Source organism: Pseudorasbora parva, chromosome 2, assembly GCF_024679245.1.
Source record: "Pseudorasbora parva isolate DD20220531a chromosome 2, ASM2467924v1, whole genome shotgun sequence".
In the NCBI taxonomy this organism is placed as follows: Eukaryota; Metazoa; Chordata; class Actinopteri; order Cypriniformes; family Gobionidae; genus Pseudorasbora; species Pseudorasbora parva.
Genome location: NC_090173.1, coordinates 55,548,730 through 55,570,257, shown reverse-complemented (window position 1 = coordinate 55,570,257; position 21,528 = coordinate 55,548,730). Strand labels below are relative to the sequence as shown.

At 39.3% G+C, this 21,528-nt stretch overlaps 1 protein-coding gene across 2 annotated transcripts in view; it reads right to left on the bottom strand.

The window, feature by feature from the left end:
• Positions 1 to 21,528, bottom strand: part of ern1 (endoplasmic reticulum to nucleus signaling 1) — a 55,279-nt gene that overhangs the window by 11,276 nt on the left and 22,475 nt on the right. For both annotated transcript variants that reach the window (XR_010899156.1, XM_067424716.1), the window contains exons 6-17: positions 18,732 to 18,854; positions 16,846 to 16,947; positions 16,502 to 16,763; positions 12,139 to 12,217; positions 10,634 to 10,799; positions 9,861 to 9,976; positions 7,646 to 7,834; positions 3,885 to 4,143; positions 3,680 to 3,776; positions 2,896 to 3,085; positions 983 to 1,082; positions 646 to 845 (exon numbers count right to left, since the gene is read on the bottom strand). Coding sequence is in view for 1 of the 2 variants with exons in the window: in XM_067424716.1 (XP_067280817.1) it covers positions 646 to 845; positions 983 to 1,082; positions 2,896 to 3,085; positions 3,680 to 3,776; positions 3,885 to 4,143; positions 7,646 to 7,834; positions 9,861 to 9,976; positions 10,634 to 10,799; positions 12,139 to 12,217; positions 16,502 to 16,763; positions 16,846 to 16,947; positions 18,732 to 18,854 (1,883 nt within the window). In the remaining variant the exon portion in view is untranslated. The remainder of the gene's footprint in view (positions 1 to 645; positions 846 to 982; positions 1,083 to 2,895; positions 3,086 to 3,679; positions 3,777 to 3,884; positions 4,144 to 7,645; positions 7,835 to 9,860; positions 9,977 to 10,633; positions 10,800 to 12,138; positions 12,218 to 16,501; positions 16,764 to 16,845; positions 16,948 to 18,731; positions 18,855 to 21,528) is intronic.

Below are 21,528 nucleotides of genomic sequence, written 5' to 3'. Positions count from 1 at the left end.
CAACCACACGTGCCTATACAGACATATTTTGCAAAATGAAGCGAGCGAAAAGAAGTAGGCCTACTGTGTGGGACCATTTTGACTGAAAGGGCGACGAAGTTACTTGCAAAATAAGCATATGAAGTGTATATTGCTGTATTTTAATACGTGGTATTAAAATACGGTAGTAGTAGAAGCTCTTGACTGGTGGAAAGCTAACAAAAGCCGCATACCGAGGCTGGCCGCTCTAGCGAGGCGTTATCTCTGTATCCCCAGGGCATCAGTGCCATCTGAGAGGCTGTTTTCTGCCGTGGGTCTACAACAGGCTGCGCTCCAGACTAACCCCACATCATGTAGACATGTTACTATATATATATATTATATATATCCGCCATCTGCAGCATCCTCACATGCGATACTACTACTAGCCGGGCTCCTCCTGTATGTACGCAGACGTGACACAATAATGCAAAGAATTATTCCGCATCCTGTGGAAACCCACCAGCACCACTCAAATTATAACATATTATTACAGGCTTACCGTTGTGAACCGAGCTAAGGTAAGGAGATCGTTAAGTGTTCAACTAGCTGGTTATGTACTTGCTCAAAAATTATTGTGATGAAACCGTTTAGAATCAAAACCATCACACATTTTTGAGCTCTTACCGGATTATGCTTGGCATCCTCACTGAGCACTTCCGGAGCGATCCAGCCCTCCGTGCCCGGGACGCCTGACTTCCTGCTGAAGCTGTGTCGGCCCACCGCCAGCTTCTTGCACAGGCCGAAGTCTGAGATCATGGCCTTCGCGCGCCCGTGCGTGTTCGGCATCGACACCAGGATGTTGTGTGGCTTCAGATCTCTGTGGACTGTCAACCCACGAGAGTGTTACTAACACTTGCGTCACACAGATTTATGAAAAAAGAAACTACAGTACTTCATGAATACTGATTATTTGGCCCCCCAAAAACAGACTTTTAGTACTGACGTTAATGATAATGGTTACCTATATTAAGAGAATGTAAATGAGACAGTCCAGACATGGTTTGCTCGAGCAGCATCACTGGCTCCAGTCCGTGGCGGTCAAAATCCTTTCGTTCCACATACTAAAAGTAAATAAAATTAACATTAATAAAAAATAAACAAAATTATATTTTATGTTATACAGCACTGAATGACCTAAAAAGCTGAAAATCTGTTATTTATCCAAGAAAGGTTTTTTCCATTCTTCGCTTAGTGTAACATATGTAACATTTAAATATGTGAGCAGCGATACACTGTTAGTGAACATCCGGATGCCACCCACTGTGCTGAGAGCGACGGTTAGGGTAATGTGTAAATATGTGCTGCGCTCTTTCCTCTCAATAACTAAACACAACACAAAATGTCAACGGTGACAAAACAGCAGGTCAGAAAGCATCTGATGTGGATATTTGCACCAGCTCTTCACTCATGCCACGTTTATACCTTATACTATTTAACGCTTTAAAGCAGCATCTGACAGTATTAGTATTAAACCTGAAAAACAGTGTCAGCGTTTCTTTCAATTAGAATTAAAACATTTTAAAGCGGCTCTCCAGTGTGTTCATGTTTTCACTCGCGCCCATGGACGTCGGAAGCAAATAAAAATTTGTTGAGTTCTCTCTCAATTTTTTTTTTACTGGAGTAACATTAGATGCCATATTTATATTAAATACAAATATACCGCTGTTTACTAAATGATTGATTGGTCCAGACAAAATAACGTAAATCATCAAGTTATTTACTTTGGCTATAGTGTAGTATACTATAGCATAGTAAGACGCATGTCAAGACACTCAGAAAGGCATTTATTTGCAATAAAAATTTAGAAAATATTAGAAAAGTGGAAATAAAGCATCTAACATGTGTGTAATAATAAGTGTTTTTTCGGTTAGGGGTAGGTAAACAGACATGTGCTGAATTAGAGACGATAAAAGTGAGTGGATCCAGCATCATTGGTCGTAAAAAGTGGGTGGGTCCTGTCCCACACACACACACACACAATGGTTCCGACGCCCATGCTCGCGCCTGAAGATTTCCACCTCAAAGAAGGCGGAGCCTCAGAGCCACACCCACCAATTACATCATCACCAATAGTAGTTCAAAGGTGTTTGCTTCGGTAAGCTGTTTCAAACTCCTGAAACAAACACAAAACTTAATTTTGTTTGAAATGACACCAGATTGTTTTCTGAAAGTATATCCTGGCCTTTAGGTTCTTTGGAAATGTAAAACATAGAGACCAATGTTTTGCTGACTTTTAAAGATCAGAATTTAGAAAGCAAAGTTTAGTTCAGATAACCTTGTTCAGCTTCCCAAAAAAACCAGCGTTAAGGGAACAGTGGATGCAGTTTGCATTTCCGGAGCTATGCAAGTGTGTGTGTTTGTTCCCGGTCATGAGTGGAAACCACAGGCGGTGAGTGAAACTGCATATAATGTGAACAACATGAATGTATAGTGAACCGAGAGTTATCCAAGGATAATGCCATGATGTATTGTGTGTGTGTGTGCACGCACGCTCATGTCTCTTTAGCTCCACCCACTGCACGCCTCCACAAGCTCGGCTGTTTTCAGAAAGAATCGGTACAGCGTATCTGTCTTATATAAATATGATAAAACTAAAGGCTCTTGGGAGATACGAAGGATGCAATACTACTCTATAGTTACTCAAGATTAACATGAGGCTGACAGAAACGGTGTGTGTTATGACCCCTTTAATAAATCCTTTATAGATATTAAAAAAAGAATAGGAGACATTCATGTTCTTGTGTTCGATTTAAAAATTAAACTTAAATCTGTGGTAAATAAAGTGCAGATTCAAATCCATTTTCATTGTAATATTCAGTGTGTGTTCTTTGACCTGAAACGGCGCTGAAAGGTGAGGGTGTGTGCCGGTCGTACCTCCTGCAGTGTGGCGCTGCACAGCTCTATGGCGATGTACTGAAACTGACGGTCTCTCTCGGTGCAGAAGTATCGAATCACATTTGGATGCTCATCTGACTCCCGCAGCAGCTGAACCTCGCGGTCAGCAAAGCTGAAGCATTCTGGGAGAATCCTCTTTACAGCCACTGGGCGGTTATCAAACTGACCCCTGAAATCATACAGAGAGAAGTCAAGTCAAGTCTACTTTATTTATATAGCGCTTTTACAATGACGATTGTTTCAAAGCAGCTTCACAGTGTTAAACAGGATAATATTGCAACAAAATTTAGTCACAATTTATTTTAGGGTTCAATTATTAACTATTAACTAGTTGCTTATTAGCATGCATATTACTAGGATACTGGCTGTTTATGAGTAATTATAAAGCACATATTAATGACTTATTCTGCATGACCACATCTCTTAATCCTACCCAATACCTAAACTTAAATGCTACAAAAACTACCTTACTAACTATTAATAAGCAGTAAATTAGGAGTTTATTGAGGCAAAGGTCGTCGTTAATAGTGAATGTGTGTTCCCCACACTAAAGTGAAAACGGTGATGTTATCAGCTCATTTCAATTTATCATATAGCGACAATGTGAGCAGATCAGTAATATAGTTGATACAGTTAATTTAGTAATTAATTTTATTTGGATATTTAGTAGATTGAAATTTTTGTGTATAATGAGAAGACTATCGACTCTGTATCAGACAGAGCAAAAGCAAATTCAAAGACTTCAAAGGTCACTCTTTGTCACCTGTACACAATAGTTCCCTCAGCACCATGTCCAAGCACATCCCTGGGGCTGAACGTGATGTTTCCAATTCGGACAATGTTGGATTCTTCCTCTGAAACTACAGTAAAAAAAAGACGTCAACCAAAATAGGCACTGACGGACACACATCAACAAGGCAAATGAGATGAAATGGTGATATATTTATTTGAATGATTGTTTGTCTGACCTGCGTCCTCGTGCTCATTAGCCGAGTGTCCCATCTCAGACTGGGACATGTTGGAATGGTTGGAGGCTCGCGGGGTAATGTTGGGACTGCTGTGGGCGGAGCTCTCGGAGCGGGTGCGGGCTGCCTCCAGGAAGTCTGTGTCCGGAGGCAGATCTGTGAGCGGCTGGAAAATGAGCTGCTGTCGTTGCAGGAGCTGCAGCTTCTCCTCCATCTGCTGCTGAAACTGCTGGTGCTGGAGCTGCTGCTGCTTATGGACACTCTGAGCGAAACAAAGCAAAACACAACACACTCAGGCTACGTGTACATCAATCCGGACACATCTGAAAGTGGCCTTTCATTTTAAAATGCTCTCCATCCACACTAGTGTTTTGCAAAAGTTGCTTATTGAACTTTTGAAATGCTACAAAAACTTATATGCTACAAAAACTTATGCTTATTGAACTTTTTCTTCATTGAAACATCTGAAAATGCTAGGATTGGTTCACTTCAAAATGAAAATTTCCTGGTAATTCACTCACCCCCATCTCATCCAAGATGTTCATGTCTTTCTTTCTTCAGTTGAAAAGAATGTCTTTTTAAGGAATACATGCCAGGATTTTTCATCATGTAATGGACCAAATGGTCCAAATCAATGTAGTTTCAAGGGGCTTCTTAGGCTCTGCACGATCCCAGATGAGGGATCTAGTTAAACCATCAGTCATTTAAAAAAATAAACATATATATTCTTTTTAACCTCAAATGCTCGACTTTGGTGTTGTTCACGGCGTATGACGTCATCACGTCGGAAAGGTCACAGATGACATAGGTCAGGGGTTTTCAAACTTTATGATGCCAAGGACCCCCAAATATGATTTATGAGCGACCCCATTCCTAAAATCCATGTATTTTTATGCATAAATAGTAAGTGTAACATTATAAATATAGCATATTGTTTCCCAACTTAAATTGTCTATACTTAATGTTGGATGTATAAAAATAGATAGAAAATTAAAAATGATTTGTATAAGCAACTTTCACAATAAAATGTAAAGCATGCAGCTTGTGTTATGAAAACTGCCTGACAACCGCAGAGAGCGAGATAAAGGAGACTATAGCTCACTAGAAAGATAAAAAGCGAACATACACAGTTCTGGAAAGTAAGTATCGGCAAGAAAGGAGAAACATTTAGAAATGAAATGGTTAGAATGTTTGGTAGACTTTATCCATTTTTGCTTTCTCTGATGTTTTCTGAGGACCCCAGTTTGAAAACCCCAGATGAAGGTGGAAGTACCGACTTTTTAAACTTTAACTTAAAACTTTATCTCATATTATCCTTCAACTTCAAAATCATACGTCAGTGTTTTACCTTTATTTTTGTAAAGGGTCGTTTGATTTAGTCTTTGAACGTTTCGTTTCACACTGGGTCGGCACTTCCACCTATGTGACCTTTCCGACGTGATGACACCATACGCCGTGCAAATGCAGAACACAGAAGTCGAGCATGAGGTTAAAAAGTACATAAATATTTATTTATTTTGAAAATGTCTGATAGTTTGTCTAGATCAGACCCTGTTCCTCGTCTGGGATCGTGAAGAGCCTCTGAAGCTCTTCTTCTGAAACTGCATTGATCTGGACCTTCAACTGTTGGTACCCATTAAAGTCCATTATGTGGAGAAAAACCCTGGGATGTTTTCCTCTGAAAACTCTCTTTTCAACTCAAGAAAGAAAGACATGAACATATTGGATGAGATGGGGGTGAATAAATCATCAGGACATTAAATAACCCTTTAAATCACCATACAGCGCATGTGTAAAACATACTGAAAGTTCACAAGATGATACAGAGAGAGCGGACATAATAAAGTTGTCACACTATTCTTCTGGCACGATCATTTCATTAGCAAAATATCACGCCACTCAGGGTTGCAGTCAAAATCAAATGATCAATTGCGAGAATGCAATATGAAAACTTTTCACTTTAGCAACACTTACTGACCAAGAGAACCATGATTATTTTGCATAGACTCACTCATGCAAAGAGTATTATTTCTTTTCAGGGTTCCCAGTCTTTTTCAGCAATCATTTTCAATTTTACTACAAAAGGACTAAAAGACAAGGATCATGCCAAAAATTGCTCTCCAAGTCTTTAAAAGGCGTACAGTTTATTGCCTTAACTACGCTACTTTATTGACAGTTTATTGAGTTAACTACACATGGTTTAATATCATACAATATGTATAGGATGAAGTCTCCGCCACAGAATAAAAATAAAATAAAAGGTAATTGCGACTTTTTCTCGCAATTCTGACATAATTGTGATATAAACTTGCAATTGCGAGTTATAAAGTCAGAATTGTGAGTTTATATCACACAATTCTTACTCTCTCGCAATTCTTACTTTATAACAAGTACGTGTTTATATTTTAAGTTTATATTCTGCAATTTTGACTTAATAAAACAGTTGCAATTTTATATCACGCACTTCTGACTTTATAACTCGCAATTCCAAGTTTATAAAAAAATAATTTGTATTTATGTGATTGGGTTGCTGCTTACCAGTTAACATCCACTGCATTGGAGCAGTTAATAACATTATCAAACTGCTGCGAGTGGCAACACAAGACTAAACATCATCACTGAAAACACAACCAATGGTAATTGTTTTGGGACAGTGTAGTGATGAACTCTTTGTTCTCAGCTAAAAAACAAGATTTGTTTTTCCCACTGGACAACATCAAGATTTTCCAGGACATTTTACATTTTCTTTGATCTTCAATGTGTTTTCCAGGACTGGAAAATTTGTCATACATTTTCAAGGTTTTCCAGGACGAGCGAGAACCCTGCTTTTGATAATAACTTAACTTTTTGACTATTTAGGCAGAACAGTAAATATTAGGTCTGTTACACACCAAGCCAACAGTGAGTGTCTGTCGGGATAGTTTTGCGGTGGCGGCAGTTCACCCTGGCTGTTCAGTTTAGCAAACGAGGATAAAAGCGAAAGTGATGAAAGCGAGAAGTCAGGACGGCACAGACAGAAAGCTGGTCTAATTTTACCCAAGCATTGCAGAACATGAATATTTTCATAACAGCATAAGTCATCTAGAATGAAGAAAGAGATCAGCATGATTGATATTCAAAATGGAAAGCAAGCGCTGCTTTGTTTATGCATATATTTCTGCAGTGCTAGTTTCGGTTTCCCTTTTCGAAAGGTGAACATAGGCTATTATTGATATCTGCTGATGTAGACAGTAATTTCCTAACACACAGAAGCAGAACACACAACCTGGTTGGCAGTCGCCTGTAGTGTTTGCGGTGTGTTCAAGCCCAGATTTTTGTGCCAGACGCAGTCGTCGCCATTCGTTCTGACGTTAGATTGGTGTGTCGCAGCCTTTAGGTAGAGATCTTTCTTTTCACATGTTGTTGTTGTTGTAAAATAACCTCAGACCCTCATATACAGACATGTGTCTCCATGAGTGAAGGTAATTTCTCAGCAGGTGGGGGCTTTTCAGCAAAAATGAACAGATTTTCAACAAGCAAGAGGTTTGATCTTTTCCTTCTCTTTCTCCGGCTGCTGTGTGTATTGCTGTTTTTTCCAACTGGAATATTTAGTTATCAGGAACTTTTTGTTGTTGTTGCAGCTCTCAAATTAATATATTGATTCAGCACAACATCCAGTTTTACTTCTTCATCATCATGACACTGTATTGATGAGTGTTGGCAAGTAAGCAAGAGTAAAGCTCACCTCATTGACCAAACGCATTACTTTCTCCGAGCATGTTTACCTTGGGGTAGGTGATGATGAAGGCCACCCAACCAGCCAGGAGGAAGGTGCAGAAGATGATGGTGGCCATGTCCTTCAGCATGGAGTCCACTGGAGTCTCCACACGCGGGACACGGCCGGGTTTCTCCTGCAGTGACGACACCGGCGGAGGCAGTGGACTGTTGTCCTCCATTCCACTCTCATTCACTTTCTGAACACATAGCAGGACATGTAGTTTGGTTTATTGCCAAATCAGTTTCTGAAAGGCTACTACATGGCAGTTACAGATCAGACAAATATGTAATAATTTTAGTTTTTCGAAACTGCAGAAAAGGAGCACTGGAACCATTTCAGTAGTGTTTATTTCAGTATTGATAAATATCGAAAGATCAATATTTTTTGACAACACTAATGCAAAAGTGCAGGGAGATTATTGGTATATAAGATGGGTTGTGTAGATTTTGCTTAACCTCACTGTATACTCTAGTCAGGAGTGGACCAGCAGTACATTTGGCCATAAAAAAACAGGACAATATGCACTGCATTTTGTTTTTACTACTACTTCTATCCACCTTTATTCCTACGCCCCCTGACGCTTTGCATGAATTATGGGTGTAGCTTCCGTTAAGCTGTAAATAATCAGTGAAAGGCTCGCTCTATGAATGCAATAATACCTTTTTTATATACTGGGTACAATGAGATGACGTTGTGATGACAACAAGGCACTTCCAACAGACCATGAATAACCACAAAAGGTTAAATATCACTGTAGTAATATCTGTATTATGTAACATACGTTGCCTTAAATACAGCATTGTGTGATACAATTTCAAAGTGATTTTCGCCATATTGACAGGTAATACATTGTATTTACTTATGAAAACAGGAGAACAGACCACAATATGTGACCCTGGAGCATAAAACCAGTCATAAGTCTCACGGGTATATTTGTGGCAATAGCCAACAAAACATTGTATGGGTCAGAATTATACATTTTTCTTTAATGCCAAAAATCATTAGGATATTAAGATCATATTCCATGAAGATATTTTGTAATTTTCCACTGTAAATATATCAGAAATGTTTTAATAGTAATATGTGTTGCTAAGAACTTAATTTGGACAACTTTAAAGGAGATTTTCTCAATGTTTAGATTTTTTTGCACCCTCAGAGTCCAGATTTTCCAATATCTCGACTCCTATCCTAACAAAACATATTTCAATTGAAAGATTATTTATTCATCTTTCAGATGTATGAATCTCAATTAAAAACAATTGACCAGTTTTATGAATGCTTTTGTGGTTCAGGGTAACATATGTGCATTATATGTTGTCCTTTTCATACTATAACAGCGGAAAACAAAGTGAAAAGTGAAAATATTCACGAGGAAAAGTAATGCAGCGAATGAAAAGAGCTCTTGCCAGAGATATTCTTGTTTTAACATATACTCATGACGTACTTTTAACACGTTAAAATACCAAGCGCTATGTTATTCTCATGAGGAAAAATTGACAGCTCATTCAGTCAAACTGATGGATAAGCTTTATTTGTTGTGCAACCGTATAATTTGAAATAACTTGTTTCAGTCTTTTTAAATAGAAGTTCCCCAAACCGGAAGTGCCACCCATAACTCAAAAAGCAGTCGGCTCCTCGGGAATAAGGTGAATAATGTAGTCATTAAAAGCATTACTTTTATGCTTTAGATGAGGGATGAAATTCATGATGCAAGGGAAGACAGGAGTGGATGCATAGTTATGGATTTAGAGAATCCTAAACCATTTTCAAATAACCACCGATTATTTAGTTTCCACTTAAAACAATCATTTAAATATTATTCCCCAGTAACATACAAACATCTCTGACAAATATCCCATAGTTAATTGAGAGACTACACAACACATTTAGCTCTAAACCGTTTCAAATACCATTTATTTGAATCATAAACAGAATAACGGAAAAGATGCAGCCTTGAGGAACTCCTTGTTTTTGGGTATAGAAATGTGACACAGAACTTGAACCCTGAAGGTAAAGTTGGGCAGATTACCCATGAACCCATTTTATGTAAGCCTCATGTTCTTTTTAATAAAATCCTCGCAGACATGTGACTACTACTAATGATCTAAAGGGCTCCTTCCTCTTCTAAAACTACATTATGAAAGTAGACATTACATGTGACTTATCAAAGCTGAGGATGGTAGTCAGCACACCAGTCAGGTGTGTTGTTGTTCTCACAGTACCTCTTCAATGGTCTTCTCTGAGGCCGGGGGAATGATGGTTACGTGCTGGCGGGGGATGCTCTCGGGAAACTTCTCCAGGATTTTATTATGAGCGTCAGGCGGCGTCTCGTGATGACCTGCGGAAGAGAAACATTGCCGCAAAATGATCACACCTTATTAAAAGTGGGTTAAAACTTTGACAGTAAAGCAATATTTAAAAACACAAATGTTTTTCAGCAAACAGATCACTTTTGGACTCACACATCAGCACTCTTAAACATTAAAGGGTTAGTTCACCCAAAAATGAAATTGATGTCATTAATGACTCCCCCTAATGTCGTTCCTCACCTGTAAGACCTCCGTTCATCTTCAGACACAGTTTAAGATATTTTATATTTAGTCAGAGAGCGTATGCAAGTGTATGCACACTATACTGTCCATGTCCAGAAAGGGAATAAAAACATCATCGCAGTAGTCCATATGGGACATCAGTGGGTTAATTAGAGTCTCTTGAAGCATCCAAAATACATTTTGGTCCAAAAATAACGAAAACTACGACTTTATTCAGGATTGTCTTCTCTTCCGCGTTTGATTTCAAACCTCAAATAAAGATTACGGGTGTGGAACGACATTAGGGAGAGTCATTAATGACATACATTTCATTTTTGGGTGAACTAACCCTTTAAGATGCATTGTGATTTTGTTACTCTAAAGTTTGTTCCACAAAAGCGCTTGCTGTGTGTCTCCACTAGAGGGCGTGGCAGCTCAGCTGGTGTGTTACAGTGCAGTGGTACCTATCAGCAGCAGAGAGTTCCTCATGAAGTTGATGCGGTTTCTCTCTTTCAGCGCCGCACTGAACTTCACTGTGGTGCTGGGAGTGATCACACACTCCTGGTCATCCTCCATGCTTGACTCCTGGTTACCGGGGCCCTCCAGCATGGGGAACGTCCTGCCACGAGGCTGAAATAAGCACACACTTGGTTATGAGCATGCATGCAACTGAAACAGCCTTCTTGAACTGCACTATTTCAGACCTAAATAAAAATATGATATGATATAATCTATATTTAAAAAAAAAAAAAAAAAAAAAAAAACTTACTGCAGCAAATAAAGTCCTCCTATATTTTCGATATTCCATTACAATTCCATCTCTCTCTCTCTCTCTCTCTCTCTCTCTCTCTCTCTCTCTCTCTCTCTCTCTCTCTCTCTCTCTCTCTCTCTCTCTCTCTCTATATATATATATATATACACACACACAAATCAGGCACAACATTATGAAAGGTCAAGTGAAAAATACTGATTATCTCCAACACGGCACCTGTTAGTGGGTGGGATATATTAGGCAGCAAGTGAACATTATGGAAAACAGTTGATGTGTTAGAAGCAGGAAAATTTGCAAAAATAAGTATAAGGATGCTTTTCTAGACAACTGGGTCAGAGCATCTCCAAAACTGCAGCTCTTGTGGGCTGTTCCCGGTCTGCAGTGGTCAGTCTCTATCAAAAGTGCTCCAAGGAAGGAACAGCGGAGAACCGGCCACAGGGTCATGGGCGGCCAAGGCTCATTGATGCACGTGGGAAGCGAAGGCTGGCCCATGTGGTCCGATCAAACAGACGAGCTACTGTAGCTCAGATTGCTCAAAAAGTTAATGCTGGTTCTGAATGCTGGCCAAGGTGTCAGAATACACAGAGCATCGCAGTTTGTTGCGTATGGGGCTTTGCCACAAAGAAAAAATGCTTCAGGAATGGTTTGAGGAGCACAAGGAGTTTGAGGGGTTGACTTTGCCTCCAAATTCCCCAGATCTCAATCCAATCGAGCATCTGTGGGATGTGGTGAACAACAAATCCGATCCATGGAGGTCCCACCTCACAACTTACAGGACTTAAAGGATCTGCTCCTAACATATTGGTGCCAGATACCACAGTACATCTTTAGGGGTCTAGTGGAGTCCATGCCTCAACGGGTCAGGGCTGTTTTGGCAGCAAAAGGGGCACAACACAATATTAAGTCATAATGTTATGCCTGATCGGTGTATTTGGAAGAGTTTATTGCCCCTTTAGACAAAATATATATAATAAAGTTTTTTTCTGTCCTCACTCTACATCTGCTGCCAGTGATGTGTCTGAGTAAGAGGATATTTAAAAGCATTGTTTTAATTGTGATTATTATGTGTGAGTTTTATAGGGTTAACCGTGCGCAGTTCTTCCCTAGACTCCAAAGAGAACCTTTCAAAATCCCAAATCTAAACATGTGGTCCCATTAAAGTATGATGAAACATTTAAGGTTTTAAATGCAACTCACCACAACAGTAACTCCGTCATGCACCAGGGAGGGAGACGCGTACAGGCCAGAGGAGTGCTTCCCGACATATAATGTGGACCTGTCAGAATAACAGCCAAAAACAGCAAATTAATCATAGCTTGTTTTCCAAAGTTACATACTTTGCCTATAAATAGATTGCCAAGGAACTGCCAGGTTTTAAACAATGGCTAAACTTTATTTATACAGGCAATAATACTGCATAATGAAAGTCTTTAGGATGATGATAACAACCACAAAGAGATCTATAGTAAAGTGTGAAGTTTGATCTTACTCCAGGAACTGTAATGAACACTGTATGGACAAAAGTATTGGGACACACCTCTTAAAGGAATAGTTCCCTCTAAAATTATCATTTAGCCATCATTTATTCTCCCTCAAGTCAAAGCTGTATGGTTTTCTTTCTTCTGTTGAACACAAAGGAAGATATTTTGAAGAATGTCGGTCACAAGAAAGTTGATGGTCCCTATTGACTTTCATAGTAGGAAAAAAATACTATTAAAAATAAAATATAAAATATTGTAAAATGTGTTTTCTTTGTGAACTGTTTGCGTTCCCTTAAAACATAACTGTTTTGAGGATATTTTGACCCAACCCTAACTCTGGAGCAGTGTTGTGGTAAGTGACGCATCAAACTAATTCTCTGTTTGGCAGTCTGATGGGCGAGTCTGGATTTACTGGTCCATTTATTGGATTTTATGGTCCAGAATGCCTGAATCTAACAAAATGAGCGGATTTCAAAATCAGATCACCATTTCACTTGCATCCTGTCAGACTGCATTGTGCCAAGAGTAAAATGGTGGACACCTTCCCATAACAAGGCCGGATCCAGGCTTTGTCCGGATCGGATGGTGGACCTGCGTCTTGACATGACCAGCTCATCCTGGAGTGTCTGCTGAGACCGTGCCAATTGGTGTCTCCTCTAAATTTGCCTCACCGGCAAGTCATCCTCAATAAACCTGTTTCCGGTGCAATAACTCTGATCTTTCAAGTATTCATAGTCTTGTGTAATCGACACGCCCTCCTAAATGAACCCGTCTCTTGCGTAATACCCCAAATTTCGAATATTCCTATCTAATATGATTTATGACTTGCAGGGTTGGCAGAATAATAATTATACTCTGTTTATTATGTTGAATTTATGGGTATGTCCCTCTTTGGCTAATGTACTTTCAAGATGGAGGGGCAACATGGCGACCGGCATTCGAACCCCTCACCCGTATATATTTTCAATGGCATATTATAAACTTACCAGAATAATTTACTACTTGAAAGAAGTAAATATAAATTAATGAGCACATACATTTTTGAAAGAACTAAGTGTTTTTAGCTGAGAATAATCTAAAAAAGTTACACAGTGTAGCTTAAATAATAGGCCAGAGGAGAACTGGCACCCCGACTGAGTCTGGTTTCTCCCAAGGTTTATTTTTCTCCATCATGCCCTGATGGAGTTTGGGCTCCTTGCCACTGTCGCCTTTGGCTTGGCTTGCTCAGTTGGGGACACTATAATTATGATACAAATTATTCAACTAAATATAAAAAATTAAATGTATTAATTAGGTCATATTTAATTCTATAAACTATCCAAATCAAACTAGCTAAATCAAATTTTGTTGCAATATTGTCCTGTTTAACACTGTGAAGCCGCATTGAAACAATCATCATTTTAAAAATGCTTTATAAATAAAGTTGATTGACTGATTGATTGCACAAAGCGTCGGTCCATAAAGACATGGATGAGTGAGTTTGGTGTGGAGGAACTTGACTGGCCTGCACAGAGTCCTGAGCTCAACCCGATAGATCACCTGTGGGATGAATTAGAGCGGAGACTGAGAGCCAGGCCTTCTTGTCCAACATCAGTGCCTGACCTCACAAATGAGCTTCTAGAAGAATGGTCAAAAATTCCCATAAACACACTCCTAAACCTTGAAGAAAGCCTTCCCAGAAGAGTTAAAGCTGTTAGAGCTCAAAGGGTGGGCCAACTCCATATTAAATCAGTCAGGTGTCCCAAATTCTTGTCCATATAGTGCAGGGGTGTCCAATCCTGCTCCCGGAGGGCCACTATCCTGCAGAGTTTAGCTTCAACCCCAATTAAACACACCTGAACCAGCTAATCAAGGTCTTATTAGGCATTCTAGCAACTTCCAGCTAGGTGTGTTGAGGTAGGTTGGAGCTTAACTCTGCAGGACCAACTTTGGACACCCCTGATATAGTGTATATATAGTGATCGGCTCTAAACGGTGTACCACACAAAGGATTTCTGCTAAAATCTAGTTATGGACTGATAGCATTTTTTTCATGTCAGATACTGCAAGCTTGAGGATCTACTGATGCCAATCTGATAAAATAAATAAATAAGTGAATGTGATTGTAAACCTCTTGCACACAATTCAAATTATTATTTGTGTTTCAAGAGTGTTAAAGCATTAAAATATTATGAACAACACATTTGTGTTACGGGAGCTATTACCACACTACAATTACTACGATTTCTAGAATAAGTTCTTCCCTACACTTCTCACTAAAAACCAACAGGATGTGGCTTAGATATTGGAGATACAACAAGCAAGTCAAATCATGTCAGCTCAGCAATTGCCACATGAGATTAAAAGGTGTTTTTTTATCTGATCATCAAAAGAAAATCAAGAGCAACTCAGCATGTGGTGATGATCAACAACACAGTTAAAGGGTTAGTTCACCCAAAAATGAAATGTATGTCATTAACTCCTCACCCTAATGTCTGTCCATACCTGTAAGACCTCCGTTCATCTTCACACACAGTTTAAGATATTTTATATTTAGTCCGAGAGCGTATCTAAGGGTGCTTTCACACCTACCTAGTTTGGTCCGGATTTTCGGACTTTTCAGTTTGGTACGAACCAAAATTACAGGTGTGAAACCTCCCTCGGACCATGGTCCGGACCAAATAGACGAAATTTGGTCCGACGAAAAGAGGTAGTCTCGGTCCGGACCAAACAGAACAAAGGTTCGGTTCGTTTCTTGTGTGAAAGCATTTTCTGTATAGTTCGGACTTTCAGACCATTTACAGGAAGTTCTGGTGTAGGATTAGTGAAAAAACACAGATTAAACTCACAGCACATGCACTGATGGAGCGCGCAGCATTTTAACCAGAACCGCTTGTGTAGTCATGTCAGCTCGCGTGAACAGCGTGCTCTGCTTGACTATATGAGTTTCGGTTTATTTATGAGACCACTCCAGTTCATGTGCAACGCAAATGATCACTCCGTCACGGGATGTTATATTATTTATTTAAGCTTATTTATTAAATTCAGGCAAACGATGAAACATTTATTAAAATTAAGATACAAAATAAAGCTTTCTACAAAACAAATCTTAATGAAGTGGTCAAAATTATTTCTGACTCGATGTCTTTGACATATATTGCACATCTGTGCACGTTTCATAATCAATATAGCCTAGATGAAATTTAAAAATAACATTATAATATTTAAACATAACTATAAAATAAAATACATTGTTTGGCTAAAAAGCCTATCTTCTAGGAGCTCCTCCTTTCCTGTCGGCGCCGATAAAATGTTTGCATAACGAGGACGTTCATTTGGTGAATTTGCCTCGAGTATAGTTGGTGCTGCAGATAGTAATGCCATAATATTAACAGTATTGGCAACGATGCGTCTGTTCATTCATTCTTGTCAAAGTTAGCCGCTGAATTGACAACACACTGACGTCAGACGCACGTACGCTAACAAACCAATCAATGTTAAGATTCTGCCCACATAGATGATGACGACAGGACGCCAGTGCGTCATGTAAAGTTCTTTGGTGCACTAACATAACTGCAATGTGAAAGCAAACCAAAAAGAACCAAATGTCCAAACACAAACTTTGGTTCGGACCTTGGTGCGGACTTTCAGGTGTGAAAACGCCCTAAGTGTATGCACACTATACTGTCCATGTCCAGAAAGGGAATAAAAACATCATCGCAGTAGTCCATATGAGATATCAGTGGGTTAATTAGAGTCTCTTGAAGCATCGAAAATACATTTGGGTCCAAAATAACGAAAACTACGACTTTATTCAGGATTGTCTTCTCTTCCTGGTTTGTTTTCAATCCTCAAATAAAGATTCAAACAGTCATGAATCAGCGTATTGATTCATGATTCGGATCGCCAAGGTCACGTGATTTCAGCAGTTTGACACGCGACATTAGGGCATTAATGACATCAATTCAATTTTTGGGTGAACTAACCCAAAATAATAAAGTAAAAAATATTTGTGTGGAAATAAAGCAACCTGAGAAGAAATAAAAAAAGCAACCCTGTCCAGGCATACAGAAAAACAAGACATTAGACAAACTGCTTACATCAGTTTATCTTTGGTTTTCTTCTCTCGAGGAAATGGATATTTCCACTGAGTGATACGGCCCACCTCTCCTGACATGAAAGTGAGATAACGCAAAGTTTCCACTGCAACATTGGTGTGTGGGACCTTGCGCAGGCCCTCGCGCTGCCAGATGTAGATGGCCACCACAGGGGAGTTGTAGTTCTGAACCCACTGCACGTCCCCAGACTCACTGTCCACTGTCACCACTAGGCCGTCACCGTTGGACACAAAGTGGGCCATACCTGTCGAGCACAGGAAACAATGTTATCATCAACGGAAGAGATCTGAAAGGGTTTGCAAATGTATGACGGGCTGATGCCTCACTGTATTTGGTGTCGTCGTCTGGAAGGGTGAAGGCGTAGTCAGAGTAAGTGGCGTTCCAGCGCAGCTCTCTGCTCTTGGTGTCATACATAGTGATTGTGTACTCTGAGGAACAACACCATCAGAAGATCAGCAAAGCACAAGACGGACACTTAGTCAGAACAACAGTGAATATCTTGGGTTATTTGGCCTACATCCTGTCACATAATAACAGACTTCAACTATATTTAAATCAGTAAATCACATGAAATGCAATACTTTGCATATTTAGCAGTTTGTAAATCGTTATTTATTTGTGCACTGATTTAAATGTTTAGGTTACAACAATAAAGTTTGTGTATCTATCAATGCAATTCAATATTATGATAATATAGTGGTAAAAGTTTTAGCAATTATTGTAATATGACATTACAGTCACATGTCTAGGGCCCTATCATACACCCTGGATGCCAGCTGAACTTTTCCCCGCCCACAAATTTTTTAGGTCGGACAGTTCGGTCTGGACTCGCTCCATAGAGGAGTAATTTTGCCTGAACAGAAACTGTTCGGACCAATGAAATCATCGGGCGGGCTTTAGACGATGACGGACAGATGATCAACAGCAACGTAATCATCACGTCATCAAAGAGGCTTGGATTATATTTGTTCAAATCTTAAACGGAGAGCTTGTTCGTATCTGCATTCACCTTCACTATTTCTCTCAGAAATGATGATCATGTTGCGTAAGTACTCTGTGTATCATTAAATTATTTTATTTTTTTACAACACCGGCAAAGATTGTTTATTCCAGTGCGCATGCAGACAGGGTTGCCACGTTTTTACAACAAAACCCGCCAACTACTAGCCCTAAACAATAGCTTCTCGGGGGGTTCTCCGGAAAAAAAAAGCTGTTTGGGGGGTAAAATGTGTGTTATTTTGGCAAGGTTGTCTGCTAAAATTCGCACTCATGGGTCTATATATCACTCCATAGTCACAACCTGTGGACATAGAAAACAACCCCCGGGAAAAAAACATGGACTTGGCAACACAGTGCAGTTGAGTTTTGTTGACATCTGACAACTAACGTAATGCGTGGCTTTAGTTGCTCTGATTGGTTGTTGGTCTTCGGTTGAAACACGCCCCATAATCACAGCCCAATGGAGCAGCATCAGACTCATATTCTGACTAAAACTGAGTATGACCACGTCAGGCTAGTGTTCAGCCTGACGCAGTGATCATTTTCACGTCCAGCTCCACGTTGTGTAAATATCAAATGCACTGGCGCATCTGTTCCCCCATGGGCGTCTGGTCTGAAAACCAGGAGTGTTCAGGAGCATTGTTGGAGCGTTGCTATTTTGAGGAACTGAAAACGACTGAGCCATTGACCAACACAAACCTGCTCTAAAGTCAATAGTGCAGTATTTTAGTGTTATTTAAAGGGTGTGTTAGTAATATGAGCCTATAGGCGGAGCACAACACACACACACTCTGATTATTACACACACAGGGACGCGCAGCAGCACACATGTAAACAGATTTTCCTCATGTAAACAGTGAATCCTCCATGGTGCGAGCACAACTGGCTTTAAAGGGAATGGGAGATGAGACTCTGATTGGTTTATTGCAAGTAACACCCAAAACACACCCATGACTCATTAAGAGACTAGAGTGCCAATGCCTCCGGTGTGCCAATCTTTTTTTTTTTCGTTAAACTAGCAAAAGTGGATTCAGAAACGCCCTAAGAGCACCTGTGTCATGCTATTAGATTATTAAAATAGGGCTCCTAGTCTCCAGTAACAGTATTGCAGCATTTGTCATTTCAACTGAAGGCAATACTAACTCCTCAAGTGGTTTTAGTTCTTCCTGCCCAAGCAGAGCTGATGTGAACTTAGATACAGGTCTCGTCTCACCTGTGCGGCCGAGGTAGAGCAGTGATGAAGATGGACATAACATCTCAGCATAGGAGGAGGTCAGAGTTTGCTGCTTCTCACCGGTCAGCAGGTCCACAACATACCACACGTCCTGTTTCTTCCCTACAAACAAACACAGACAGACGCTCAAACCTTCATATCCTCAAGCACAGGGCTGCACGCAGTTATCACAGATCTCATTCAATCAATCACAGGCAATAATTCTGTTTGCAAAAAACAAAAATGGTGTGTATGGTACTGCACTTAAAATAAAAGTGTATGGGGCAAGACATTTTGGAAAGTCTCCAGCAGTCAATGATTTTATCCCTTAAAATTCATCTTTAATAATGTGAAAACAATTTCATCATGTCTGAACTCTACACCCTACATTTAGTATATGCAAATCAGCCCCGCCTCCACTCACTCACAACTAGGGTTGGGTACCGAAACCCGGTTCTAATATAGCACCGGTACCTATACAACCGGTGTGTACCGGACCGAATCAGAACGCAGATTTCGGTTCCTCATTTCGGTGCCATCAAACGTGCTTTTGCGCTTTGGCTGGTGCTGAGCCAGAGACAGCGCTCGTCATATCACAACGATTCAGTTTTTTTACCACATCATGTTTATTTTAGGTTTCAGACATTTAAATGCACAGAAGTAGCAGCAAAAACACGCTGATGTCTGTGGAAGTGGCAATAACAGTCCTTCCTGACAGCTATAATCTGTGACTGTTTTATTCATATCAGACACACATTATATAAGTTACTATATAGTTTACTCTATTCTTCTCCGAGTTCACCGGTCACTTACTTTCATGTATTTCGTGAGACGAGGATGAATTTACGTGATGTAAATCCGACAGATCTGTTTCTCTGAGGCGAAAACTGACATAGCAGCACCCATCGCGCATTATAGATCAACTAACATGATCATTATGTCAAAACACGTTTACTGACACATATTTGAAAATAAAAATATCAGATAGCTCATGACATAAGTAACAAGTTTGTGAATATTTTTAATAAAAAAGAAAAAAACTAAAATCGATACAGCTGAGCTCTGAGCTGTCAGCACTTTTGCGGCTGCTGTGTGTGTCAGTTGCAATGCGCTGTAAGTCAGAGAATATGGCCATATTAATGCAAAATAATGTTGAGCTGAAGCTGGTTTGTAGCAGACCAAGACTACAGACTACTTTCTGTTATTAGTGCTGTAATATCAGCAATAGTATTATTGCTGAGAGCCGTCTGATCTCGGAAGCTAAGCAGGGTCGGGCCTGGTTAGTACTTGGATGGGAGACCGCCTGGGAATGGCCTTCTCGTCCAACATCAGTGCCTGACCTCACAAATGCACTTCTAGAAGAATGGTCAAAAATTCCCATAAACACACTCCTAAACCTTCCTATATGCTATATGCTGTTATTTAGTATTAAATTAGGCCTATTGTAGTTGGGTTAGGTGGCTATAGCTTTTACTGTGAATTTAAGTAAATTGTGTTTTGTATCTATTTATATATTTAAGAATACTTTAAACTTTTAATGAATTGTTCAAATTAAAGACTAAAAAATATATAAATAAAAAGCCATTATTTAATGTCATCCACCGTCGTTTTGTGGCTCTACTACTTTTTTTTTTTTAAGTATCGGTTCAGGCACCGTTTAGGCACCAGTTTGGCACCGGAATCGTAAAAAACCTAAACGATACCCAAACCTACTCAACAGCTTAGAGATTCAATCGCTTTAATGTAATAAACGCTGCACAATGGCAAAAAAAATCTGCTTTAATTCAATCATATACATCTGAGTAAATTATACAGGCTTGTCTACAGGTCAATGTATCAGAATGATAATGCGTTTTATGTATCGCTTTCTACAACGTCAGACACATAATGCTAATTAATATGATTAGCCTTTTGCTTGAATACATTATCAAACAGCTAATAATGTGTTGTTAATGACACACAAACACTGATCCTGTGTAGAAAAGCACGCTGATGGGATTGATTACAGGTTTGTGACATAGGGAACGGGCGATTTCAAACCACGTTTCCATGTTAAGTCATTTGTTCAGGTAATTGCGACTTTTTATCTTGCAATTCTGGCTTTTAAAAAAATGTTTATGTTTTTTCACAGACTTTATTAATAAAAAAAGAAGGTAATTGCGACTTATCTCACATTTCTGACTTTATAACACACAATTCTGGCTTTATCTCATGCAATTGTGAGAAAAAGGTCACAATAACCTTTTTTTATTTGTATATTTAGTGGCAGAAACAAGCTCCCATAAAAGATAATGCATTAAGGACACTTGTAAAAACTTCTGAACAGGATTTTAAAATAAGTATAATTTATCCCATTATTCCCATTCAAAAAGTTTACACACCCTAGATCTTAATGCTTTCTTTTTTAAGGGACAGGGTACATTAATCACCATTCAAGAATCTAAATGTACCCAACTTTGCCCGAAGGCTAGTTTTTATTGGTAGTCCATTTACCAGATATTAGGCCTAAAAACTTCTTGAGCATCAGTATTTTTCTAAGATTGTCTGCATTTTTTGCTTCAAGGGATATTTTCTTAAACTGACATTGTTTAAAATAACATGCAGAGTAATTGGTGTTACATACCTTATTAGTATCTAAAGTATGCTAAAGTATTTAGATTAAGTTACAAAACTTGTGTAATCTAATGAAATACAGTATAAATGACTTTTAAAGCATGTATTTTGAAATCTTTAGTGAAATAAATTTAAAGTAACCTTCCCAACCCTGAGCATGTCACAGATGCTGTACATAAAGTGT